At 42.0% G+C, this 22,895-nt stretch overlaps 1 protein-coding gene across 1 annotated transcript; it reads right to left on the bottom strand.

The window, feature by feature from the left end:
* Nucleotides 1–10,134: 10,134 nt before the first annotated feature.
* Nucleotides 10,135–21,284, bottom strand: hs3st3l (heparan sulfate (glucosamine) 3-O-sulfotransferase 3-like). Its single transcript, XM_021576715.3, has 3 exons — nucleotides 20,231–21,284; nucleotides 11,826–12,055; nucleotides 10,135–11,525 (listed from the first exon to the last, which is right to left on the bottom strand). Exons 1-3 carry the CDS (start codon nucleotides 20,686–20,688, stop codon nucleotides 11,137–11,139), a joined length of 1,077 nt encoding a protein of 358 aa, XP_021432390.2. The 5' UTR covers nucleotides 20,689–21,284; the 3' UTR covers nucleotides 10,135–11,136.
* Between the last annotated feature and the right edge of the window lie 1,611 nt (nucleotides 21,285–22,895).

Genomic DNA, 22,895 nt, shown 5'->3' with positions numbered 1-22,895 from the left:
CCCCAGTCCTTAACGATTACAAGCATGCCCATAACATGAAGCAGCCACCACTATGCTTGAAAATATGGAGAGTGGTACTCAGTAATGTGTTGTATTGGATTTGCCACAAACATAACACTTTGTATTTAGGATAAAAAGTGAATTGCTTTAGTGCCTTGTTGCAAACAGGATGCATGTTTTGGAACGTTTGTATTCTGTACAGACTTCCTTCTTTTCACTCTGTCAATTAGGTTAGTATTGTGGAGTAACTACAATGTTGTTGATCCATGCTAAGTTTTCTCCTATCACAGCCATTAAACTCTGTAACTGTTTTAAAGTCACCATTGGCCTCATGGTGAAATCCCTGAGCGGTTTCCTTCCTCTCCGGAAACTGAGTTAGGAAGGACGCCTGTATCTTTGTAGTGACTGGTTGTATTGATGCACCATCAAAAGTGTAATTAATAACTTCACCATGCTCAAAGGGATATTCAATTTGACCCATCTACCAATAGGTGACCTTCTTTGCCAGGCATTGGAAAACCTCCCTGGTCTTTGTGGTTGAATCCGTGTTTGATATTCCCTGCTCGACTCAGGGACCTAAAATATAGTTAATTGTATATGTGGGGTACAGAGATGTGGTAGTCATTAAAAAATGATGATAAACACTATTATTGCACGCGGTGAGTCCATGCAACTTGTTATTTGACTTATTAAGCAAATGTTTACTTATTTAGGCTTTCCATAATGAAAGGGTTGAATACTTATTGACTCAAAGACATTTCAGCTTTTCATTTTTTATTAATTGGTAAAAATGTTGAAATACATAGTTCCACTTTGGCATTATGGGGTATTGTGTGTAGACCAGTGACAAACATCCAAATGTAATCCTTCTAAATCCAGCTCTAAGTCAATGGGTGTGAATACTTTCTGAAGGCACGGTATATATACAGTATATATATATATGTGGATAGAGACATAGGGGATGATAAAGAGTAGAAATAGATAAAGGAAGAGGTAGAGAGAATTCCCAGGCCATGCTGAGTGCCTTTGATTCCAGCTCCTGTCTTGTGATCCACTTCAAACAGCATGCAGAGCACTGAGTGGGAGACTGTTACAAAGTTACAAAGGCCAACTTCTATTCCTATTGTTCTCGCTCTAATGAGACACGGGAGATTCCATTATGTAGATGTGCAAACAGCCAAAACTCAGCCATTATTATTTCCTGCTCTTTCTTTCCATGTGCAGATATATGTATTGCTTTTTGGCTGATTCCTAGGAAATGAAAAGATGTACTTGACAATTGTAGTGAAATACCGAAGGCAACAGATAGAGATTCCCCATCAATGTACACATTATAGACTTGGAAGTTGAATAAACCAGCATCAAATAATTGTATTTCAAAACGGTATTGAAGATAATTATGATTTATACTTTAATAGTCAGTATGACTTACCTACAGTGACTTAAAGTTAATTTGATCATTTATTTCTGTATATAATGTGTATTACGTTTTCTTATTTATTAACATTCAAATACATTTGTTTAATTTAACTGTTGAATTAAGTTACTCTATTAAAGATATTTGACATTTTCCTGCCATGTTAAATTTGTTCTTCCTTGTTCTCAAGGCAGAGATGGTTATGCTCCTTTAGTGTGTGTTGGTGTCATATTTGTAACATATTTGTGTAAAGTGCTATTTTGGTAACTTCATGTGTGTGATTAACTGCGATGATTCATTTAAATTATAGGAATTCTCTGTTAAGATGTACAGAATATTATACATTTATATCAAAGATATAGGGGCAAATTATGAAGCATTAAATAAAGTATCTTGTTTATTGCCAAATGTAATTGTTTATATTGTTATGTACTAATAAGGTTCAGCGTTGATAACAGAAATAAAATAATACATTTTTATACTAAATCTGTAAGCCTACCTTGACTGATAACTTTAGCGTAGAAGTCAGATATAAAATATTCATTTTTATTTGTTTCTTTTAGAGTGTATTTTTCTGAACTCCGAACTGCAAACAGTTAAATTGACAAAGGAATGGTCTGATACATTATGTGAGAAGGACCGTACGGTGTTGGGGATTTGATGATTGGCGAAAGATTGCCAAGTGGATATAGCCAAGATATCCATTGCAGGCCAGTGGTTACTCATTTCTGTCACTATGGCGGTCTGCCTTATTGCTGACTGAGCTCAATGGGTCCCACCAGCTTGTAGTCCTCAAAACCAGAAATGAGTCACCGCAGGTCAGTTCGAACATTCCTATGGGGGAAATGAATGGCAAAAGAAAGGGGTTTGAATCATGTCTGAGGCTTAGAAGATCTGCTATGTTTTGTTCTCTGAGATATCAGTCAATTAACATGACCTTCATGAATTATGAAACCTTTATATGCTTTATGTGCTTGTTTTGATAACATAAATGCTTCCAAACTCACAAAAGTGACATTCGCTGATGAAGATTATCTCATAGAACGAAACATATAAGATCTGCTAAGCCTGTGTTTACCACAGACCTTATTTTCGGCTTTTTATTCCCCCCCCCCCCCCCCCCCCCTCCAAAAAAAACCCAGTTTATTTCCCCAAAGGCTTTGACAAATGAGCCATGGCGGGGTTAGTGCCTACAAAAAGACGCAATTACTATTCAGCTCAATTTATGAAGCTTTGTTCCACTCTCACTCTCTCTCTCACCCTCTCCCTCTCTCACTCTTCATTTTATACACACAACCACCGCATCTATTGCAGTACAATAGTGTTGACAAAAGTACAAAGATACAATGTGACATTTGCTTCAAAATAAGTTTTATTGTCATTTAATGTTTTCAAACTAGTGCAAATACATGCAAATAGGAGACGGGTTCTACAGCAGCCCGTTGGACCCAAAAAGCTTCTGTTGAAGAAAACACCAAATGATACCAAAATATTGGTTTAAAGGTAGACTCAGTGATATGACGTAGATGCAGAAAGTAAACAGCATAGTGGGTCGATTTCCGCAACAACTAAGAGCATTGAAGCCAAGTCTCAGGGTCAGTAGCTTCAGCCCAACACACACACACACACACACACACGTATTTATTTTGTCTCCATATTATGTCTATCTCCAATAAGCTACCAGGGAAAGGGCTAAGAATAGCCCATATTAATATGCAATGCATTCAGAACGCATTCAGACCCCTTGACTTCCACATTGTGTTACGTTACATCATTGCATCGTTTTTCCCCCTCGTCTACACACAATACCCCATAATGACGAAGCAAAAACAAGGTTTAAGAAATAAAAAAAACTGAAATGTCACATTTACATAAGTATTCAGGCCCTTTACTCAGTACTTTGTTGAAGCACCTTTGGCGTGATTACAGCCTCGAGTCTTCTTGAGTATGACGCAACAAGCTTGGCACACCTGTATTTGGAGAGTTTCTCCCATTCTTTTCTGCAGATCCTCTCAAGTTGTGTCAGGTTGGATGGGGAGCGTCGCTGCACAGCTATTTTCAGGTCTCTCCAGAGATGTTTGATCGGGTTCAAGTTCGGCCTCTGGCTGGGCCACTCAAGGACATTCAAAGACTTGTCCTAAAGCTACTCCTTTGCTGTCTTGGCTGTGTGCTTAGGGTTGTTGTCCTGTTGGAAGGTGAACCTTCGCCCCAGTCAGAGGTCCTGAGTGCTCTGGAGCAGGTTTCCATCAAGGATCTCTCTGTACTTTGCTCCGTCCATCTTTCCCTCAATCCTGACTAGTCTCCGAGTCCCTGCCGCTGAAAAACATCCTCACAGCATGATGCTGCCACTACCATGCTCCACTGTAGGAATGGTGCCAGGTTTCCTCCAGACGTGACACTTGGCATTCAGGCCAAAAGGTTACATCTTAGATTCATCAGACCAGAGAATCTTGTTTCTCATTGTCCGAGAGACCTTTATGTGCTTTTTGGCAAACACCAAGCGGGCTGTTATGTGCCTTTTACTGAGGAGTGGCTTCCGTCTGCCAACTCTACCATAAAGGCCTGATTGGTGGAGTGCTGCAGAGATGGTTGTCCTTCTGGAAGGTTCTCCCATCACCACAGAGGAACTCTGGAGCTATGTCAGAGTGACCATCGGGTTCTTGGTCACCTCCCTGACCAACGCACTTCTCCCCTGATTGCTCAGTTTGGCCGGCCAGCCAACTCTAGGAAGAGTCTTTCCATATCATGTCCAATCAATTGAATATACCACAGGTGGTCTCCAATCAAGTTGTAAAAACATCTCAAGGATGATCAATGGAAACAGGATTCACCTCAGCTCAATATAAAGTCTCATAGCAAAGGGTCTGAATACTTCTGTTTTTTTATTTGAATACATTTGCAAAAATGTCTAAACCTGTTTTAGCTTTGTCATTATGAGTTATTGTAGATTGTATTGTGTAGATTGATGAAGAAAAACAAATATTGAATCATTAGAATAAGGCTGTAAGTCAAGGGTCAGAATACTTTCTGAATGCACTGTATGTCGTTTTAGAAATAAGGCTAATGAAATCAATAAATTGGATAACATTCATATTCTGGCCATCTCTGAAACTCACTTAGCTAATTCCTTTGATGATACAGCAATAGCAATACAGGGATATAACATCTACAGAAAATACATGAATTGCAATGGGAGAGGTGTTGCTGTATATGTTCAGAGCCATATTCCTGTAAAGCTTATAGAGAGGATCTCATGACAAATGTTGTTGAAGTGTTATGATTGCAAGTTCACCTGCCTCATCTAAAGTCTCTTCTTTCAGGGTGCTACTATTGGCCACCAAGTGCTAACAGTCAGTATTTTGATGACGTGTCCAATGCTTGATGGTGTGTGTAATGTTAACAGAGGTCTCCTTTCTGGGTGACCTGAACATTGACTGGTTAGCAACTAGCTGTCCTCTCAAGAGGAATCCTCTAACTGTGACTGATGCCTGAAATATGAGCCAGGATATCATTCAACCAACTAGAGTGTAAACCAATAGAGTTGGATCTGTGGCATCCGCTTGTATCGATCATATCTTCACTAATGCTGCAGAGCTTTGCTCCAAAGCAAAGTTCCCATTGGCTGTAGTGACCATACTATTGTGTCAATAACAAGGAAAGCCAAAGTGCCAAAGGTTGGGCCTAAAGTAATTTATAAGAGACCACATAAAATGTTTTCCCAGGACTCTCTTGTGGAAGTTGTAAAAAATGTATGTTGTCTTATGTGTACGAGGAAGTGAATCAAAATGCAGCACTGGACGTATTTGTACAATTATTTTGGCCAATTGTTGACAAGCATGCACCTGTTATTAAGAATCGCCATGGATTGATGATGAATTGAACAATTGTATGGTTCAAAGAAATTATGCAAAAGAGGTGACAAACAAGTCAGGCTGATTGGTTGACTTATTGGTCAATGAGAAATGTGAATAAACTTAACCAAAAGAAGAATAAAAAATATTACCAAACAAAGATAATTGACATAAAATGCAATGGAAAAATATCTTGGAGTACCTTCAATGATATCATGGGCAGAAAACCCAATTCATCTCCATTGTTCATTGAAGTTGATGGGTCATTTATAACAGAACCTTTCGATATTGCCAGTCATTTCAATGACTATTTCACTAGTAAAGTGGAAAAACTCAGAAGTGAAATAACAACATTGAACATTGAACCATCATATTTTTGAATAAAAGATCTAATAATTAAAGAGAAGGTTTGATGTTTGGAATTTTATCCATCAATAATGATAAGCCACCAGGTATAGACAAACTTGATGGGAAAGTATTGAGAATGGTAGCAGACTATTGCCACCCCTATTTGCTATACATTTAACCAAAGCCTGAAGGAGTGTGTGTGTCCACAGGCGTGGAAGGAAGCTAAGGTAATTCCACTACCTAAAAATAGTAAAGCACCCTTTGCTGTCTCTAACAGCCATCCAATCAGTTTGCTGCCAGTTCTTAGTAAACTGATGGAGAGGATTGTGTTTGACCAAAAACAATGCTATTTTTCAGGGAGCAAGTTAACTACTGACTTTCAGCATGCATATAGTGAAGGGCACTCAACTTGTACTGCACTGATTCCGAAGACAGATGATTGGTTAAAATAAATGGATAATAAGATGACAGTTGGAGTTGTATTGTTAGATTTCAGTACAGCCTTTGATGTTATTAATCATAAATTGTTATTGAAGAAACTCCCTTGCTATGGCTTTACATCATCTGCCATCACATGGTTGGAGAGTTATTTATCCAATAGAACCCAGAGAGTGTTATTCAGTGGAAGCTTCTTTAACATCCGATGTGTACAGTGCGGTGTCCCCCAGGGCAGTGTCCTTGGGCCGTTTACTCTTCTCTATTTTTACAAATGCTTTGCCACTGGTCTTACACAAAATTAGAACGACTACGTATGCAGATAATTCCACACTACATGTCACCACCCAAAGTCAGTGAGCTCACTGAAATTCTAAATAGGGAGTTACAGTTCAATCAGAATGGGTGATTAATAATAAACTGGTCTTAAACACATCTACTAATAGCATTGTATTTGGTTCAAAACATTCTCTAAAGACCTAAACGTCAACTGGAGTTGTACATAAAGGGTGTGAACATTGAGCAAGTTGAGGAAGCTGAACTCCTAGGTATAACAATGGATGGTCAATTATCATGGGCAAGTCATATTGGGGTGGCAGGGTAGCCTAGTGGTTAGAGTGTTAGACTAGTAACTGGAAGGTTGCAAGTTCAAACCCCCGAGCTGACAAGGTACAAATTTGTTGTTCTGCCCTTGAACAGGCAGTTAACCCACTGTTTCTAGGCCGTCATTGAAAATAAGAATCTGTTCTTTAACTGACTTGCCTAGTTAAATAAAAAAAATAAAAAAATATTGACAAAGCTGTTGTGGTAATGGTGAGGAGTATGTCTGTTATAAAATGATGTGGACTAGTTGTCCAGGCTCTGGTCTTGTTCCAGCTTGATTACTGTCTATGGTCAAGTGCAGCAGAGAAAGACCTAGCAAAGCTGCAGCTGGCTCAAAACAGAGTAGCACACCTTGCCTTTAACTGCACAGGCAGAACTAACATCAGCAACAACATGCCAGTGTTTCCTGGTTGAGGGTTAATGAGAGATGAACTGCTTCTCTTTTAGTTTTTATGATGAATATTGATATATATTATATATCAAATAACATTCAACTCGTACAGTACGTACCCCACAAAACAAACCACCAGGGGTTTCTTCACAGTCCTCGAGTCCAAAAGGAATTCACGGCAACGCACCATTTTGTACAGAGCCACTATCACATGAAACTCTGTTACATCTCCAATGACTCAAGCAAACAGCAAAATGACCTTTCAAAAACGGATTAAATAACAACTCATGGAAAGGCGGGGACTCGGAGGGGACACACACAGACACGCTAACATTTTAACGTTTTTTTGTTGTTGTATTGTTAGTATGATTTATTTATTTTTTTGAATTTTTTTGGGGGTCGCCCAAAAAGTTACATATTGCAGCTTTCAATTTGTGTGGCTGTCCTTGTCAAACAGTGTGTCACAGTGTGTCAGTGTTTTGTTACTCGTCATGATTTGTGTTATTTGTGGACCCCAGGAGAAGTAGCTGCTGCTTCTGCAACAGCTCTGCTGTTTTGGTGCCTTGGCTACCACTGTGAACAGTGTAAAGTTCCCTGGCTACCACTGTGAACAGTGTAAAGTTCCCTGGCTACCACTGTGAACAGTGTAAAGTTCCCTGGCTACCACTGTGAACAGTGTAAAGTTCCCTGGCTACCACTGTGAACAGTGTAAAGTTTCCCTGGCTACCACTGTGAACAGTGTAAAGTTCCCTGGCTACCACTGTGAACAGTGTAAAGTGCCCTGGCTACCACTGTGAACAGTGTAAAGTTCCCTGGCTACCACTGTGAACAGTGTAAAGTGCCCTGGCTACCACTGTGAACAGTGTAAAGCAAACCCATGCACATGCATGGGCTCCCGAGTGACGCAGCGGTCTAAGGCACTGCATCTCAGTGCTAGAGGCGTCACTACAGACCCTGGTTCGATTCCAGGCTGTATCACAACCGGCCGTGATTGGGAGTCCCATAGGGTGGCACACAATTGGCTCAGCATGGTCTGGGTTCTGGTTTGGCCTGGGTAGGTCATCATTGTAAATAAGAATTTATTCTTAACTGACTTGCCTAGTAAAATAAAGGTACAAAAAAATGTAATAAATAAATAAACATGTGCAGATACTGTGTGCAACTGTGTGAGAGCGAAGTCTTGCATGTTGCTCATCTCATAATCCGCCGTGCTGCTTGTGACAACATCATTTCACTGAGTGTACCTTTAAAATGTCATATTCATCCATGGTTATATTTTGGTTGTTCGGTTAGGATGAAGATGCCCATAGATGCTGATCTAAGGTCAGTTCAGTGTTTCCTCCTCTTACGGTTAAGGTTAGGATTTAGGGAGCGTAAACTGATCCTAGATCTGTTTCTGTGGGTAACCTCTACTTGGAAAGGGCAGATACATTTGAGTTCCTCCTGATCCACTTATGCACATTCATTATTCAACAATACAAAACCACTCAGTCAAGTCTGAGCACTTAGAACGATGCTACTCATACTTCCCCTCAATGCTTTCTAAATAAGAGACTCATCCTCCTGCTCCTGTTTTCCGTAATACTTGGGGATGATATTCGATATGTACTGATTGCCTACAACTCTTTTAATTGGTGACCTAAGTACTGAGTAGCTAAGGTGTGTTTTAAAAAAAGGAAGAGGAGGGTAATACTCCGTGAGGCAGGGTAAGACATCCGTTTTGTTTTGTTTAATGTTTCACTACTTTGCAGAAGCATCCACAGGACGTTGTTACTACTTACTCTACAGCACACATCTGGCCTACACTGCAGACTACACATCCCATCGCCATGTCCTTCACTCCTGGTGGGACACAGTGGGGTCGGGAGCTAAGCAGGAGCACTATCTAAGACGGGAACGGCAGGTGTTTTCAAACACAGCTTAAACTTAGAATCCTTAATTGAAACGATAACAAAGTGGTCGCCCAGCCTGTGTTTAGGTAAAAAAAGCTGAGGGATGGGTCTGGAGAAATGTAACCACTCTCAAATTCATTAGACACAGCTACAGTAGGCTGCCCTACAAAGTCAAAACACAGTAACTGCGCCAACGATGGAGATGAGAAAAATGGCTTTAAAGTTTTTTGTTAGCCAGCCAAATATGATAAGCAGTGAGTGATTCACTTGAGACGGATCCTATTTTCACTGTTTGCAATGTAAGAACTCTAAAACAAAGTGGACTAGTTGTCCAAAAAAAGTCATACGTGTTAATTTGACTTGCCTCCTTTGTAATTCTCCTGCCCCCTAATTAAGGTCATGTGGAAACGTGTCTGATATCCTGAGTTGATTTGTGTTGGGCAAAGCCTGAGGTTATGGTCTGCACAACATTGTACGCTAGCGACAGACCAATGCTTGGCTGTTGCTGTGGTGAGAGAGAGAAGAGCGCTTGAATCTCTCCCATAACTAGAGTGAGATTCACTGGAATGAAACTACACCAGGAGTAGGCCTATACTTTAGCCACAGTAAAACAAGAGAGAGAGAAGCTTTTGGCACTAGCGCATCGGCCATCACCGGTGAGTGAGCTGCACATCATTTGCCGAGTCAGTGAAACTGGAAAACATTTTCCTCCTGATATTGTACAATACAGTATGTCTCCACACACCTAGGCTATTGATGTATTCCAGACGAGGTCGTTTGAATTGATCTCAGATTCTCTGTTTATCAGTGTCAAAGCAGCCTGTCATTTCAATCCTTTGTGCGGTTTTACAAAAGATTCAGTCATGTAAAACGACATAGAATGTGTTATAATGTGTTTATAAAAATCCACATGTTTCCCAGAGCCTTGCAAAGGCAAAGTGCAGCATCTACAATCTAAATGTCTTTATCCAACTCATTGTTTTTCTGTTTGATGGAAACAGTTTGAGATTGAGTTCTAACTACATCCCAACTGTATTTAATGGTGTAATGTAGTTATGCTTGCATGTTTTGTACATTCTATTGTGATAACCCTTATTAAGGTTAGGGCTATTTCCACTCGCAGAATGGTGATACTTCCAAAAACATTTTTGACTTTGTGCGGTATATACAACATGAATATGTTTATCCAACTCATTGTTTTTCTGTTTGACTTTGTATGGTCATTTATTTGACTTCGGGGTCACAAATCAGTGGTCATGGTTGTAATGCATTAAAAAATGACTTCGTAACAAGATCATGCATTATCACTGGCATTATCACTGGCATTATCACTTGCCTACCTACAACATATTTGGCTGGACAGCAAATAAACTTTAAAGCCATTTTTCTCAGTTTCACTGTTTGCATAGTTACTGCTCTTTGCCTTTGTATGGCAGAGCAGGTAACTGCAGTCAAAATATAGTGGATCAAAGCCAAAGTGCAGTCAATTCTGTTTTCCTGGCTTTTGACTTGGATTTTGCAGTTACTGCAAATTTCTCCCTCCCATTTTCTCTAAAAATGGAACATAATTGAACCAGGACACAGTATCAAACAGATACTACAAAGCCTGATTTCAGCCTTAACTCAAATATGTATGTATGTACTTACTGCGTTTTGCCTTTGTACGCAAATTATAGTTTTAACCATGTTTTGAGGCTATGCTGTGTTTGTTTACATTTACATAGTTTACAAACGTTGGAGTAAAACAAGCTTGTATTTTGGGTTCTGATAGGACATGACAGTTGAACTAAGCTCATGAGGCATGTTTTATTCTTCAAGACTCAATGGGTGTATATCATTCATTTATAACTCCAAAAAATGGATGTAGCAACTAAAGATTCCAGCTTCAAGTGCCACTTTCTTTTTGTTGAACATCTATTAGATGCTGAAAGGGAACTAGCATAGAGATGGTCTTTCAGCACTGTCACCAATATGGAATGTCTGATATTTGTTTCCCTCGCTACCCAGAGGTCTATCAACATTGGATTTAGTTCCTAGCACAGAGCCACTTCTGTGTCAACAGTATGAGGTTATTTCATTACTCTTTGCCCCAAGTCACAGTAACAGGTACAGAGTGCAAACTGAAGCCGACGGACAAACACCCCTCTGTGTCTTTGTTGCTATGGATTCATGTTTCACCTTGTTAACTCTGCTGAGTCCTCATTGCCATCCAAAGTCCTGGCCAGCCATCTGATAGAACCGCTGGTTGTGCGGCCTGTAGAACTCCCTCAGTCTCCGGATCACTTCAGGGTCAATGGGGGCGTGTGTTCGGCCTTTAGTCTTCCCCAGGCAGTGGGGCTTGCTGCTTCCCTCTGGCTTCTTCAGGCAGGGGAAACCTTTAGTCTTATTGAAGTAGAAGTGCTTGTCCGTCACAATCCTCTGGAGGCCCAGGAAGTCCTGGACCTTTCCTAGTTCTCCTGCCGGGTCGGAGATGAGGCCCTCCCCACTGACCAGGTGGATCTGGGCCCGGGGGAACCAGGCCAGCCAGCGCTCCAGGTGTTGGGCGTACAGTCCGATCCACAGAGGGCTCCATAGAGAGTCAATCTCACCTGGGATCAAGAAAAGACACAGTTACCTGTTTTAGACCTTGAAAGGGGGGACTGAAGACAGGACTAAAGAATATAGTCTTTGTGTGGGTACTGAATTAGGAAAAACTATATTTTTGTGTCATTCATTAATCCATCCAACCATGCTATCATTCATTCATTCATTCACTCACTCACTCACTCACTCACTCACTCACTCACTCACTCACTCACTCACTCACTCACTCACTCACTCATTCATTCATTCATTCATTCATTCATTCATAGGCCTATACAATTAAAATGCATTACTATGATTCTGACCATTGGTGCGGTTCTTGAAGGCGAGGGTCTCGAAGGCAGGGATGTGGGGGGTCTTGGAGATGATCTGGGTGTAGTCAGAGATGGCCCGGGTCACAGGGTCTCGGACCACCACAATCAGCTTCACGTCACGCGACATGGAGTGTACACGCCCCGGGGTCTCCACGGTAACAAAGTAACGCGGTGTCTTCTCCATGACAACCTGGCCGTCCAAGGCCTTGGGCATCATACTCCTGGGGGATGGAGGGAGAGAAAGGGAAGAAGGGGAGAAAGGAAACAATAAATAGATATGTTTAGTGTTTAAATGGTGTAACTATTAGGATTAAAACCATCTGAAAAATGATTCTGATTGGGCTAAACAACCATCTGGAAAATGATTCTGATTGGGCTAAACAACCATCTGGAAAATGATTCTGATTGGGCTAAACAACCATCTGGAAAATGATTCTGATTGGGCTAAACAGCCATCTGGAAAATGATTCTGATTGGGCTAAACAACTATCTGGAAAATGATTCTGATTGGGCTAAACAACCATCGAAAAGGCTTGACTTGTCTCTTCCTGGCTACAGTTGATGGTCAGGCCTCAAGGCTGTTCTTATATGCATCAGTAATGGAGGCTGTCATTACACATGTACAGGCTACATCAATCATAGAGGGGTACTGAGATGCACACACACACAGTGCCTTCAGAAAATATTCACACCCCTTGACTTTTTCCACATTTTATTGTGCTAAAGCCTGAATTTAAAATGGATTTAATTGAGGTGTGTCAATGGCCTACACAAAATACCCCATGATGTCAAAGTGAAATTATGTTTTTTGACATTTTTACAAATGAATAACAAATGAAAAGCTGAAATGTCTTGAGTCAACAAGTATTCAACCCCTCTCTTATGGCAAGCCTAAATAAGATTATTATTATATTATTATATAGATTATACGATTATTGAATGACCATGTCATCTCTGTACCCCACAGATACAATTATATGTAAGGCTCCTCAGTCCAGCAGTGAATTTCAAGTACAGGTTCAACCACAAAGACAAGGGAGGTTTTCCATTGCCTCATAAAGAAGGGCACCTATTGGTAGATAAATACACATTTAAAAAAGCAGACGCAGAATATCCCTTTGAGCATGGTGAAGTTATTAATTACACTTTGGCAGGTGTATCAGAGTGAAGAAGGAATCCTATACAGAATAAAATCTATTTCCTATATATAAGACAAACTTCAAAACCTTGTTTCTTATGATTCATTTGACTGTCTTTTTTTTACATTTATGAATGTGTTATTCCATGTGTTTCTCTGGGTTACAGTAGTAAAGGACAAATTCAATACGTTATCAAATAATTGTTTTATACATATTTTTTTTATATACCTAAAGGGGTCCTAAAATTCAAAATCAAACAGATAAATGATCCATAGGATGACCATCTTAAAACAATTCAGGATGGTCTGAGGACAGAGTTGGAGTGATGGAGATATGGGGGGATGGAGGGAAGAGAGGGAACAGAGAGAGAACAGGATGCTCAAAGTGTCCACTGGTATGAGCATGGATCAGGTTTCAGCTCTGAACACCCCCCCCCCCCCCCCCTCCCTGAAATATGAACTTCTATCTATACATCAATTTCCCAACCTGGCTCCAACTCTCTCTCTCACACACACACACACACACACACACACAGACACACAGAGAGAGAGACGAACGCAGACACACACACACTATAGCCTTCATGGGAGGTGAGAGTAGTACTTAGCCTGAAGACTTCCCTGTTTACCCGAGCCATCAGGAGACAGACAGTCCATCACACACACACACAAACACACATTATTCAGTCATTATTCAACCATGTGCTATTGTTCTACTGTCCTCAGACCCCTAGCTCTCACACCCCTGTGTGTGTGTGTGTGTGTGTGTGTGTGTGTGTGTGTGTGTGTGTGTGTGTGTGTGTGTGTGTGTGTGTGTGCGTGCGTGCGTGCGTGCGTGCGTGTGTGTGCATCCATGCCTGCCAGTGCATGTGCATCCAGTGCAGCTAAAGGGATAGAAGGCCCATGCATGAAAGGAGTAGATGAGTCAGTCATAAAGGAGTGATGGAGTGACGGGTTTAACGGTACTTCCATTAGGCTGCTCTCATAGAGAAGCCTTGAAGCCAGTACCATTGAGTCAGCATGAAACAGAACTCCATTACCTTACCATTAAGATAGATGCAATTATCAAAGAGCCCTGAGAGCATATTCTCTGTATTCTCTATATTGTTCACATAGAGCCTACACAGTCACTCATGTGTATTGAGTGTTAAAGTGATCATGTCATCCATGTGTAGATGCCACGCAGCAGGAACAGACACCCTCTGGATGAAAAGAGATTTTTACAATCTCTCTCCTGTTTGTCATCCACTTCCCTCTCTCCATCCCTCTGAGGAGCATCATACCCCCACTCCTAGGCTATGGGGACTAGCCCAAGAAGACCCTGTGCCGTGCAGAGCCATAGGTATTGATTCTGGAGGAGTGGAGGATAAAGTGTGTGTGTGTGTGTGTGTATGTGTGTGTGTGTGGGGGGGGGGGGGGGGGGGGAGAAGGGGGTAGGGTAGGCCTGGGTCTCATCTGGGCTGAGTGTGGCAGGTGGGGTTTGGGGGAGCCTCTGGAGTCCCATCAGCACCGTGCTTTGTGTGTGTGTGTGTGTGTGCGCGCGTGCGTGTCCGTGTGTGTGTGTGTGTGTGCGTGTGTGTGTGTTTGATAACAGATGTGAGGCAATTACAGTGTCTATCACACACACACTCTGGGGTCAAAGACCATCATATGACAACGGAGGGAGGAGAGATGAGAGGGTAGATTAAAACTACATAAATGTTGATAGATTTGATAAACTGGCATCAACTGCTATGGATCGCCAAAGCTATTTAGTCTACATACATTATAAGGATGCAATGTTTCAATGACAATAGCCATTATTTAAATGAAAAGCAATGAAATTGTTCTCTTATTGATGTCCACACGGAGTGTGCATTCGTGTGTGTGTAGATGTATGTGTATGTGTATATGTGACTGAGAGTCCATTCATCCATTTCTCTGCGCTAGGGACCATTAAGACTCTCGTCCATTGTAGCGTTGCCCTGTCCACTTCCAGCAGACATCCATCATAGTGGGGCCCCGACCCCCCCCCCCCCCCCCCCCCCCCCCCCCCCCCCACCTCCCCTCTCCAACCCCCAGAGAGCGCCTTAATGAGGGCTAGATCACCCCGGCTGTCTGGGCCTTATGGAGATCACACACATTACAGTACTGGATGGATGGATGTGCCCCGATTTAATATAGAGATATTATAATATAGAGAAATATAAATGTGTGGGAACGTAAACACACATACACACAAACGCATGCACAAATTCACACACACAAACAAGAATAATATGTAATAACAGAATTCAGATTCCCCAACACTTAGCCCAGTTTTTACTCCCCCTATTTATAACCATGCTTAAAAAGAATCCACTAGATTCCCTTTGCTGTCAGACGTGATCTCCTCTAACATAGCCATGCTGAAGATCACATGTTTTGGCAGCCATTCTTTAGCCATTTGCATGGCAATTATATTCCTGTGTAAAAACACAGGCACACATGCAACGTCAAGCCCAAACAAAGCATGGGATCCATGGGTATGAATTGATATGCTGCTTTTAACGAGTTCATCTGAATTGCAAATTAACCACAGCCATGTGAGAACATCTGACTCTGTAAAGACCACTAAATTGGAATCTGTCATTTGAGTTCTGATGGGGAATGCGTTCTTCTCCAGATCAAAACAGAACACTTAGCTAGGCCTCAGAATGGCTGCCATATTGAATTATTAGTAAACATCTCAAACTGATTGCAACACAGTCATCGTCTATACGTGATATAGCACTTAGTTAAATAAAGGTTTAATTAAAAATTGAAAAATTGTTCCACTATATGATTGGTAAAGACAGATTTATATACAGCATGTGAAACAAAATCACTATAACAAGAAAATGAGACAAACTCTACACTCCATTATGGGCTCTCCAGCTCTAGCAGTACGTCATGGTCAATACTACATCAATACATCTCACTGCTACAGGAGAGAACGTTACCCTGCAGCCTCACAGGAACACACAGAGGCAGCACTGAATAACAAGCCTCCAGCCTCCAGCTCTGGGACTATAGAGTACAGCTCCAATGACATTCCTTTGGGGTGAGGAAAAGGTCAATGGAGATGTGGGTGGTTGTGGTAACACAGAGTTCACCCTTTCACCTCTAATCTCTGCTTTCACATCTGCACAGTCACACCATCCTATCCCCAATATTATTTCTCTCTTCTTTCATTCACACACAATCCATAATCATGTGCAATTGGAAGTTAATGCACAGCACGGAGAGAGAGAGAGAGAGAGAGAGAGAGAGATAGAGAGAGAGAGAGAGAGAGAGGGGGGGAGAGAGAGAGAGAGAGAGAGAGAGGATACAGACACAGAGGGACAGACAGAGATTGAGACAGACAGACAGACAGACAGACAGACAGACAGACAGACAGACAGACAGAAGCATAGACAGAGACAGGGAAAAAGAGAGATCCAGTCAGTCAGTGCTAGTGACTGAAACCTGACCTCTTTGCATACGTGAGAGGATTATTCCAATGCAGGATAAGACTTCCTGCTAACTGTAACTGAATCCTGTACTGAGCAGAGATAACACACACACACCAACCTGGTCTCAAAGCATTTTGTATTATTCTGTACGTAAATCAGGGACACACCATTTAGTATGTTACATTTCATATGGTATGCATTAATTTGTGGATGTCCATCAACCACTTCGTATGATATGTTTCGAATGACAATTCGTAACAAATTTGAAAAGCGTACAATATGTTAGGAATTTTCAAACCATACAATTAGTTACGAACAGAACGTATGTTATCGAATTTGCGAATGTACAGTGGCTTGCGAAAGGATTCACCCCCTTGGCATCTTCCTATTTTGTTGCCTTACAACCTGGAATTAAAGTGATTTTTTGGGGGAGTTTGTATCATTTGATTTACACAACATGCCCTTTGAAGATGCAAAATATGTTTTATTGTAAAACAAACATAAAATGAGACAAGAAAACTGAAAACTTGAGCGTGCATAACTATTCACCCCCCAAAGTCAATACTTTGGAGAGCCACCTAATGCAGCAATTACAGCTGCAAGTCTCTTGGGGTATGTCTCTATAAGCTTGGTACATCTAGCCACTGGGATTTTTGCCCATTCTTCAGGGCAAAACTTCTCCAGCTCCTTCAAGTTGGGTGGGTTCTGCTGGTGTACTGCAATCTTCAGGTCATACCACAGATTCTCAATTGGATTGAGGTCTGGGCTTTGACTAGGCCATTCCAAGACATTTAAATGTTTCCCCTTAAACCACTTGAGTGTTGCTTTAGCAGTAGACTTAGGGTCATTGTTCTGCTGAAAGGTGAACCTCCGTCCCAGTCTCAAATCTCTGGAAGACTGAAACAGGTTTCCCTCAAGAATTTCCCTGTATTTAGCGCCATCCATCATTCCTTCAATTCTGACCGGTTTCCCAGTCCCTGCGATGAAAATCATCCCCACAGCATGATGCTGCCACCACCATGCTTCACTGTGAAGATGGTGTTCTCGGGGTGATGAGAGGTATTGGGTTTGTGACAGACATAGCGTTTTCGTTGATGGCCAAAAGCTCAATTTTAGTCTCATCTGACCAGAGTACCTTCTTCCATATGTTTGGGGAGTCTCGCACATGCCTTTTTATCGAACACCAAACATGTTTGCTTATTTTTTATTTTTTAATGGCTTTTTTCTAGTAGCTTTTCCGTAAAGCCCAGCTCTGTGGAGTGTACGGCTTAAAGTGGTTCTATGGACAGATATTCCAATCTCCGCTGTGGAGCTTTGCAGCTCCTTCAGGGTTATCTTTGGTCTCTTTGTTTCCTCTCTGATTAATGCCCTCCTTGGCTGGTCTGTTAGTTTTGGTGGGCAGCCCTCTCTTGGCAGGTTTGTTGTGGTGCCATATTACTTCCATTTTATAATAATGGATTTAATGGTGCTCCGTGGGATGTTCAAAGTTTCTGATATTTTTTTATAACCCAACCCTGATCTCTACTTCTCCACAACTTTGTCCCTGACCTGTTTGGCGAGCTCCTTGGTCTTCATGGTGCCGCTTTCTTAGTGGTGTTGCAGACTCTGGGGCCTTTCAGAACAGGTGTATATATACTGAGATCTTGTGACACTTAGATTGCACACAGGTGGACTTTATTTAATGAATTATGTGACTTCTGAAGGTAATTCATTGCACCAGATCTTATTTAGGGGCTTCGTAGCAAAGGGGGTGAATACATATGCATGTACCACTTTTCTGTTTTTTAATTTTTTTTAAACATTTTTTAAATACCTTTTTTTATTTTTTTCACTCCACCAATTTGGACTATTTTGTTTATGTCCATTAAATGAAATCCAAATAAAAATCCATTTAAATTACAGGTTGTAATGCAACAAAATAGGAAAAACGCCAAGGGGAATGAATACTTTTCCAAGGCACTGTGTGATATTTTACGAAGTCTAGCTAGGTGGCTAATGTTTGCTAGGTGACTAACGTTTGCTAGCTCGCTAACAGGCTAGGGGGTTAGGGTTAAGGTTAGGGTTAGGCTTAGGAGTTAGGTTAAAGGGTTAAGGTTAGGGGAAGGATAAACTAAAAGGTTTAAGGTTAGGGTTAGGTGAAGGGTTATCTAAAAAGGTTAAGGTTGGGGTTAGCTAACATGCTAAGTAGTTGAAGTTGCTAATTAGCTAAAACTCTAAAGTTATCCATGATGAGAGTCGAACTCGCAACCTTTGGGTTGCTAGACATTCGCGTTATACACCAACTCACCCACCCCTAAGTAGCCATCTGTCTATTGTAACCATACCAAATATAACATATCATACTAAATGGAATGTTTCATATTTACGTACAGAATAATACAAAATCCTCTGAGACCAGGCTGCACACACACACACACACACACATACACACATACACACATACACACATACACACACACACACATATACACACACACAAACTGATCGGGACTAATAGCTTTAGCGCTCACGGCAAGCCAAGGTCTTGGGAGAGAAGTGAAGCCATCGATTTGAGAAACAGTGTAAGGATAAAACCTCTGCTCCATCTCAGTCCAGCCCTGTCCTGTCCTCTTTCAGATATGATCTATCTCCAGTCTGCCTGCCTGGTTGAGAGTGGTTCCTGTCAGAGATAGAGATCTGAAGTGTCCTTATGAAGCAGATGAGAGCAGAGTGTACAGACAAAAAGGAAACATGTATTTCTTTTTTAATCTAAATGCATGTTTGAAAGTTAAAAATATATAAACTGTTTGTGCACCTAACCATGCTCTTATCTACTGTACTTACGTCTCTTCACGTACAGTTTTATTTTCAAGCACCACATCCTACAGTGGGCGCAGCTGGTCTACATATACCATACACTGAGCTCTTCCTAACTTGACTTGTACCCCGATGATATACCCCACTGTGTAATGAAGTGGTGTGACTGGGAGCGCATCATTATCTGTGAGGGTAAACTGACCTGGGGTCAGGATCAAGCTGACAGGCCTGACACTGATATCAAGTGGCATGACAGTCAAGAAGCCCCATCTGGTCCTGGGGAGAGGGCAATCTTGTCACTCTGGGACATCATTGAGACATACACACACAAACACACACACAGTGGAGACGTGGCACACCCTGGCATAATTTGTGTGTGTGCGTGTGTGTGTCAATAAGAGAGAAAGAGAGAGAGAGAGATAGAGAGAGAGAGAGAGAGAGAGAGAGAGAGAGAGAGAGAAAGAGAGAGAGAGAGAGTGTGTGTGCGTGTGGGTGGGTGGGTGCACGTGTGTGTGGGGGGGGGGGGGGGGGGGGGTCTGTGGACCTCTAGGATGAGACCAGACCCAGCTGACTAAGGTAACATCTGGCCTCAGCTGCAGGGATGATTGCACTGTGAGAACTCATCCAGACCCCCCCTGCACATAAACACACAAACATGTACACACAAACAGACACACACACAGATTGGCATACCCAGATGGCAGTCTCTCTCTCTGCCTGTCACCTAATCCACTATATGCTGGCCATGGGTATGTTTGGGTATTCCAAAAACAAACAAGCATTATTCCTAGATCTATTTTTATGTTTTAGGCTGCGACACAGTGGATGCACATTCAAATTGTTCTGTAAAATCCATTACCAACCAAGTCCACCATTCATCGGATCAAATGGAACAATGCTTTCTGATACAGGCGCAGGTGCACTGAGTCAAAAGCATTTCTCAAACAAACAACATTCATTGGATAGCAATGCCCTTTGGAGAAATGTACACGTGCACGCATGATATGTACCTGTACCAGTGCAAGCCTCGTGCGTAATGCCGGTCAAAGAAGTGCGGCTCAGAGCCCAGCGCGCGGATGTCCGGGTGCAGCCTGAGAAACTCCAGCAAAGCCCTCGTGCCACCCTTCTTCACTCCTATTATAAGGGCTTGGGGTAACCGCCGGGTCGCCTTCCAATCTTTACCCGTGTTATCAGTCTCCAAACCGGGCGTCAGTGTGCTCCCCTCCCCGGTCACTGGGTATCCATCTTCATCCTGTACCGTTACAACGTTGTTATAGAACGTCAGGTTTCTGTCATCGCTGGCGGGTCTGTCCGATACTGAGTTTTCCGTTAGGTCCGACTCGCAGCATCCCGTGAAGAAGTAGAAGAGAGAGACACAGATGATTCCCAAAGATAGAATGATTATAAGTTTTTGGAGGACTCTCCTGATGTCTCTATCCGTTGGGTTGCTGTGGTGAAAAGTTGCCATCGCCTTCCCTCAGAGTCCCATCCGAGGAGGGCCATTCTACTGTAAACTCAGCTCACATAACTTAATCTCTGTGAAGACACGAAGGCTTTCTGAGCCGCTCAGATAGAATAAATTATCCATAGTGCCGCTGCGTCGATTCCACAAAACCCCAATAAAGTCGCCGGCGTGCCCGTGTCCCATCTTTCCCTTTTGGCGGTTCATTCTGCGCGTATGAAATCCATTGAGTTGGCTGCTATTCTCAACGTGACCCCGTTTCTCCGGAGTCCCAAACGCAGCTCAGCCACCCAATCAAGAGATCAATTCCTGTGTTCTGTCCAGACATTCACCCACTCATTCGACCTCACCGTCATGGAGAATATAGCCTACAGCTGTTAATATCAACCGCGCAGGGCTGGAGTGGTCCTTTACCCTGGGATTACCCGCTGTCTCACTCCATGGGTCTCCAGGGACTGCGTGTCATGGGGTCTCGCTCTCTCTTTCTCTCTCTCTCCCTCTCTCCCCCAATTCTTTCTTATCATTCATTTGTTCAGGAAAGTGTGCGCTGCGCTCCGAATTAAATTGTCTTTGATTGGAGGGTCATGGCCGAAGGCGGGTCTAATCCCAACGGATTTTATTGGGAAAACGGAGATGAATTTGATGCGCATGCACGCAGAAGAGAAGAGAGAGCAGTTATGGTGGTCATCTACGACAGAGCATGACCCCTTCTTGATGTAGTACATCAACATTTATCCAGTGATTGTATCTGTTGGCATTTAGTGTTTTATGTAGGGCTATTCTACAGTTTCTTCACAGCCAGTTGTGCATCATATTTTCATACTAGCCTATAAAGTACATTGTCACTTTGGAGAGCCAATTTACTATTTCAATTTGCAGAAAACTAAATGTTGTATTCACAAAACACACAAAACCGCATTAGCCAATATTGCTTATAGGGCAAATTTCCAACAGGGTTAGCTGGTCAACCATTATGTCTGACAGAGTTGATCACACCCTGATGGTGGTTAGTCCCTGTAAATCAGGAGGTGGCTGAGCACATAATTGGTTTACTGGTTAGTATTGGTCCAGTAACTGTGACTGAACGGCCAAAGCCTCCCGATCCTGATACTCTTTTGGTCTGTCTATCTGATGTCCAGGCATGACACTCCCAAGTCTCATGAGAGTAACCTTAAAGAATAAAGGTTAAATGAAAAAAAATCAATCGACAAGCGTAGGATACAGGAGGAGAGACGGGTGTAAATGAACATAAATACTCTCTCATATCACGTTTAGCGACACATTATTTCAGGCCCACGAGGTTGGGGCTATTGTAATAAAACAAGATAAATCACAAGACAAAGATATAATCCAAAAAATGTATTGTGAAATAACAGTGGACGTTAGTATGAAGCCCAGTGATTTATTTGATATCCTGTTGAAGCAGCGCTTTGTAACAGTGTCGATATTACAGCGGGTTAGGGAGGAGCTAAGGGGCGTTGTGTTTTAAGGTAGTAGAATAAAGGCAACTGGACTGAAGGTATGGTTAAGAGCTCATTGGAGAGTCGTTAAGGTTGACACACACACACACACACACACACTTTACATTCCACATGGTTTATCCCAGTCATCAGCTCACAGCAGATGTGACCCAAGTCATTAGGTCAGAGGTCAGACATGTCTTGAACTGTAAAAGTGTATAACAACCAATAACCATTGCAATATACATTTGTATATGCCGTATTCAAAGACATGCACAGAATCCCTTGCGTTGTACTATTCCTGTAAGAGGTTTCTGAGCCAGGATGACAACACAGAGACGCAAACATCAACAGATCAAATCTACTTGTTCTTTTTGGGGGAGGATTTGATTTCTTATTCCACAACTGAGTGATTCCTCGTGAAACCCAGACAGAAAGACCGTGATTTTTGGCGGTTTGGCACGAAATGTAATCCATAGAATAACTCGGATTTATGGTCCAATAAACCTTGCCAACGGACTGATTGTGAATTTTCTTCTACTTTTATGTTCACACTCTGCTGGTAATTTGCAGGACGTGCAATACATTGTTTACTATGCTAATTTCTCTGTATGAAATGGGCCAGAATTGTTGTTTTGTTTTATTGTCATATACGCTATAGCGGATAGGTTTCTGTGAAATGTGTTGTTTTACACTGTCATCCAAAGTAGTGTGGCACCCCTGGAACATGTTAGGGTTAAATGCCTTGCTCAA

This window comes from Oncorhynchus mykiss, chromosome 20 (genome assembly GCF_057628025.1).
Source record: "Oncorhynchus mykiss isolate SJ-2025 chromosome 20, ASM5762802v1, whole genome shotgun sequence".
NCBI classification, from domain to species: Eukaryota; Metazoa; Chordata; class Actinopteri; order Salmoniformes; family Salmonidae; genus Oncorhynchus; species Oncorhynchus mykiss.
The sequence above is the reverse complement of the archived record's forward strand: the minus strand, read 5'-3'. Positions and strand labels throughout refer to the sequence as shown.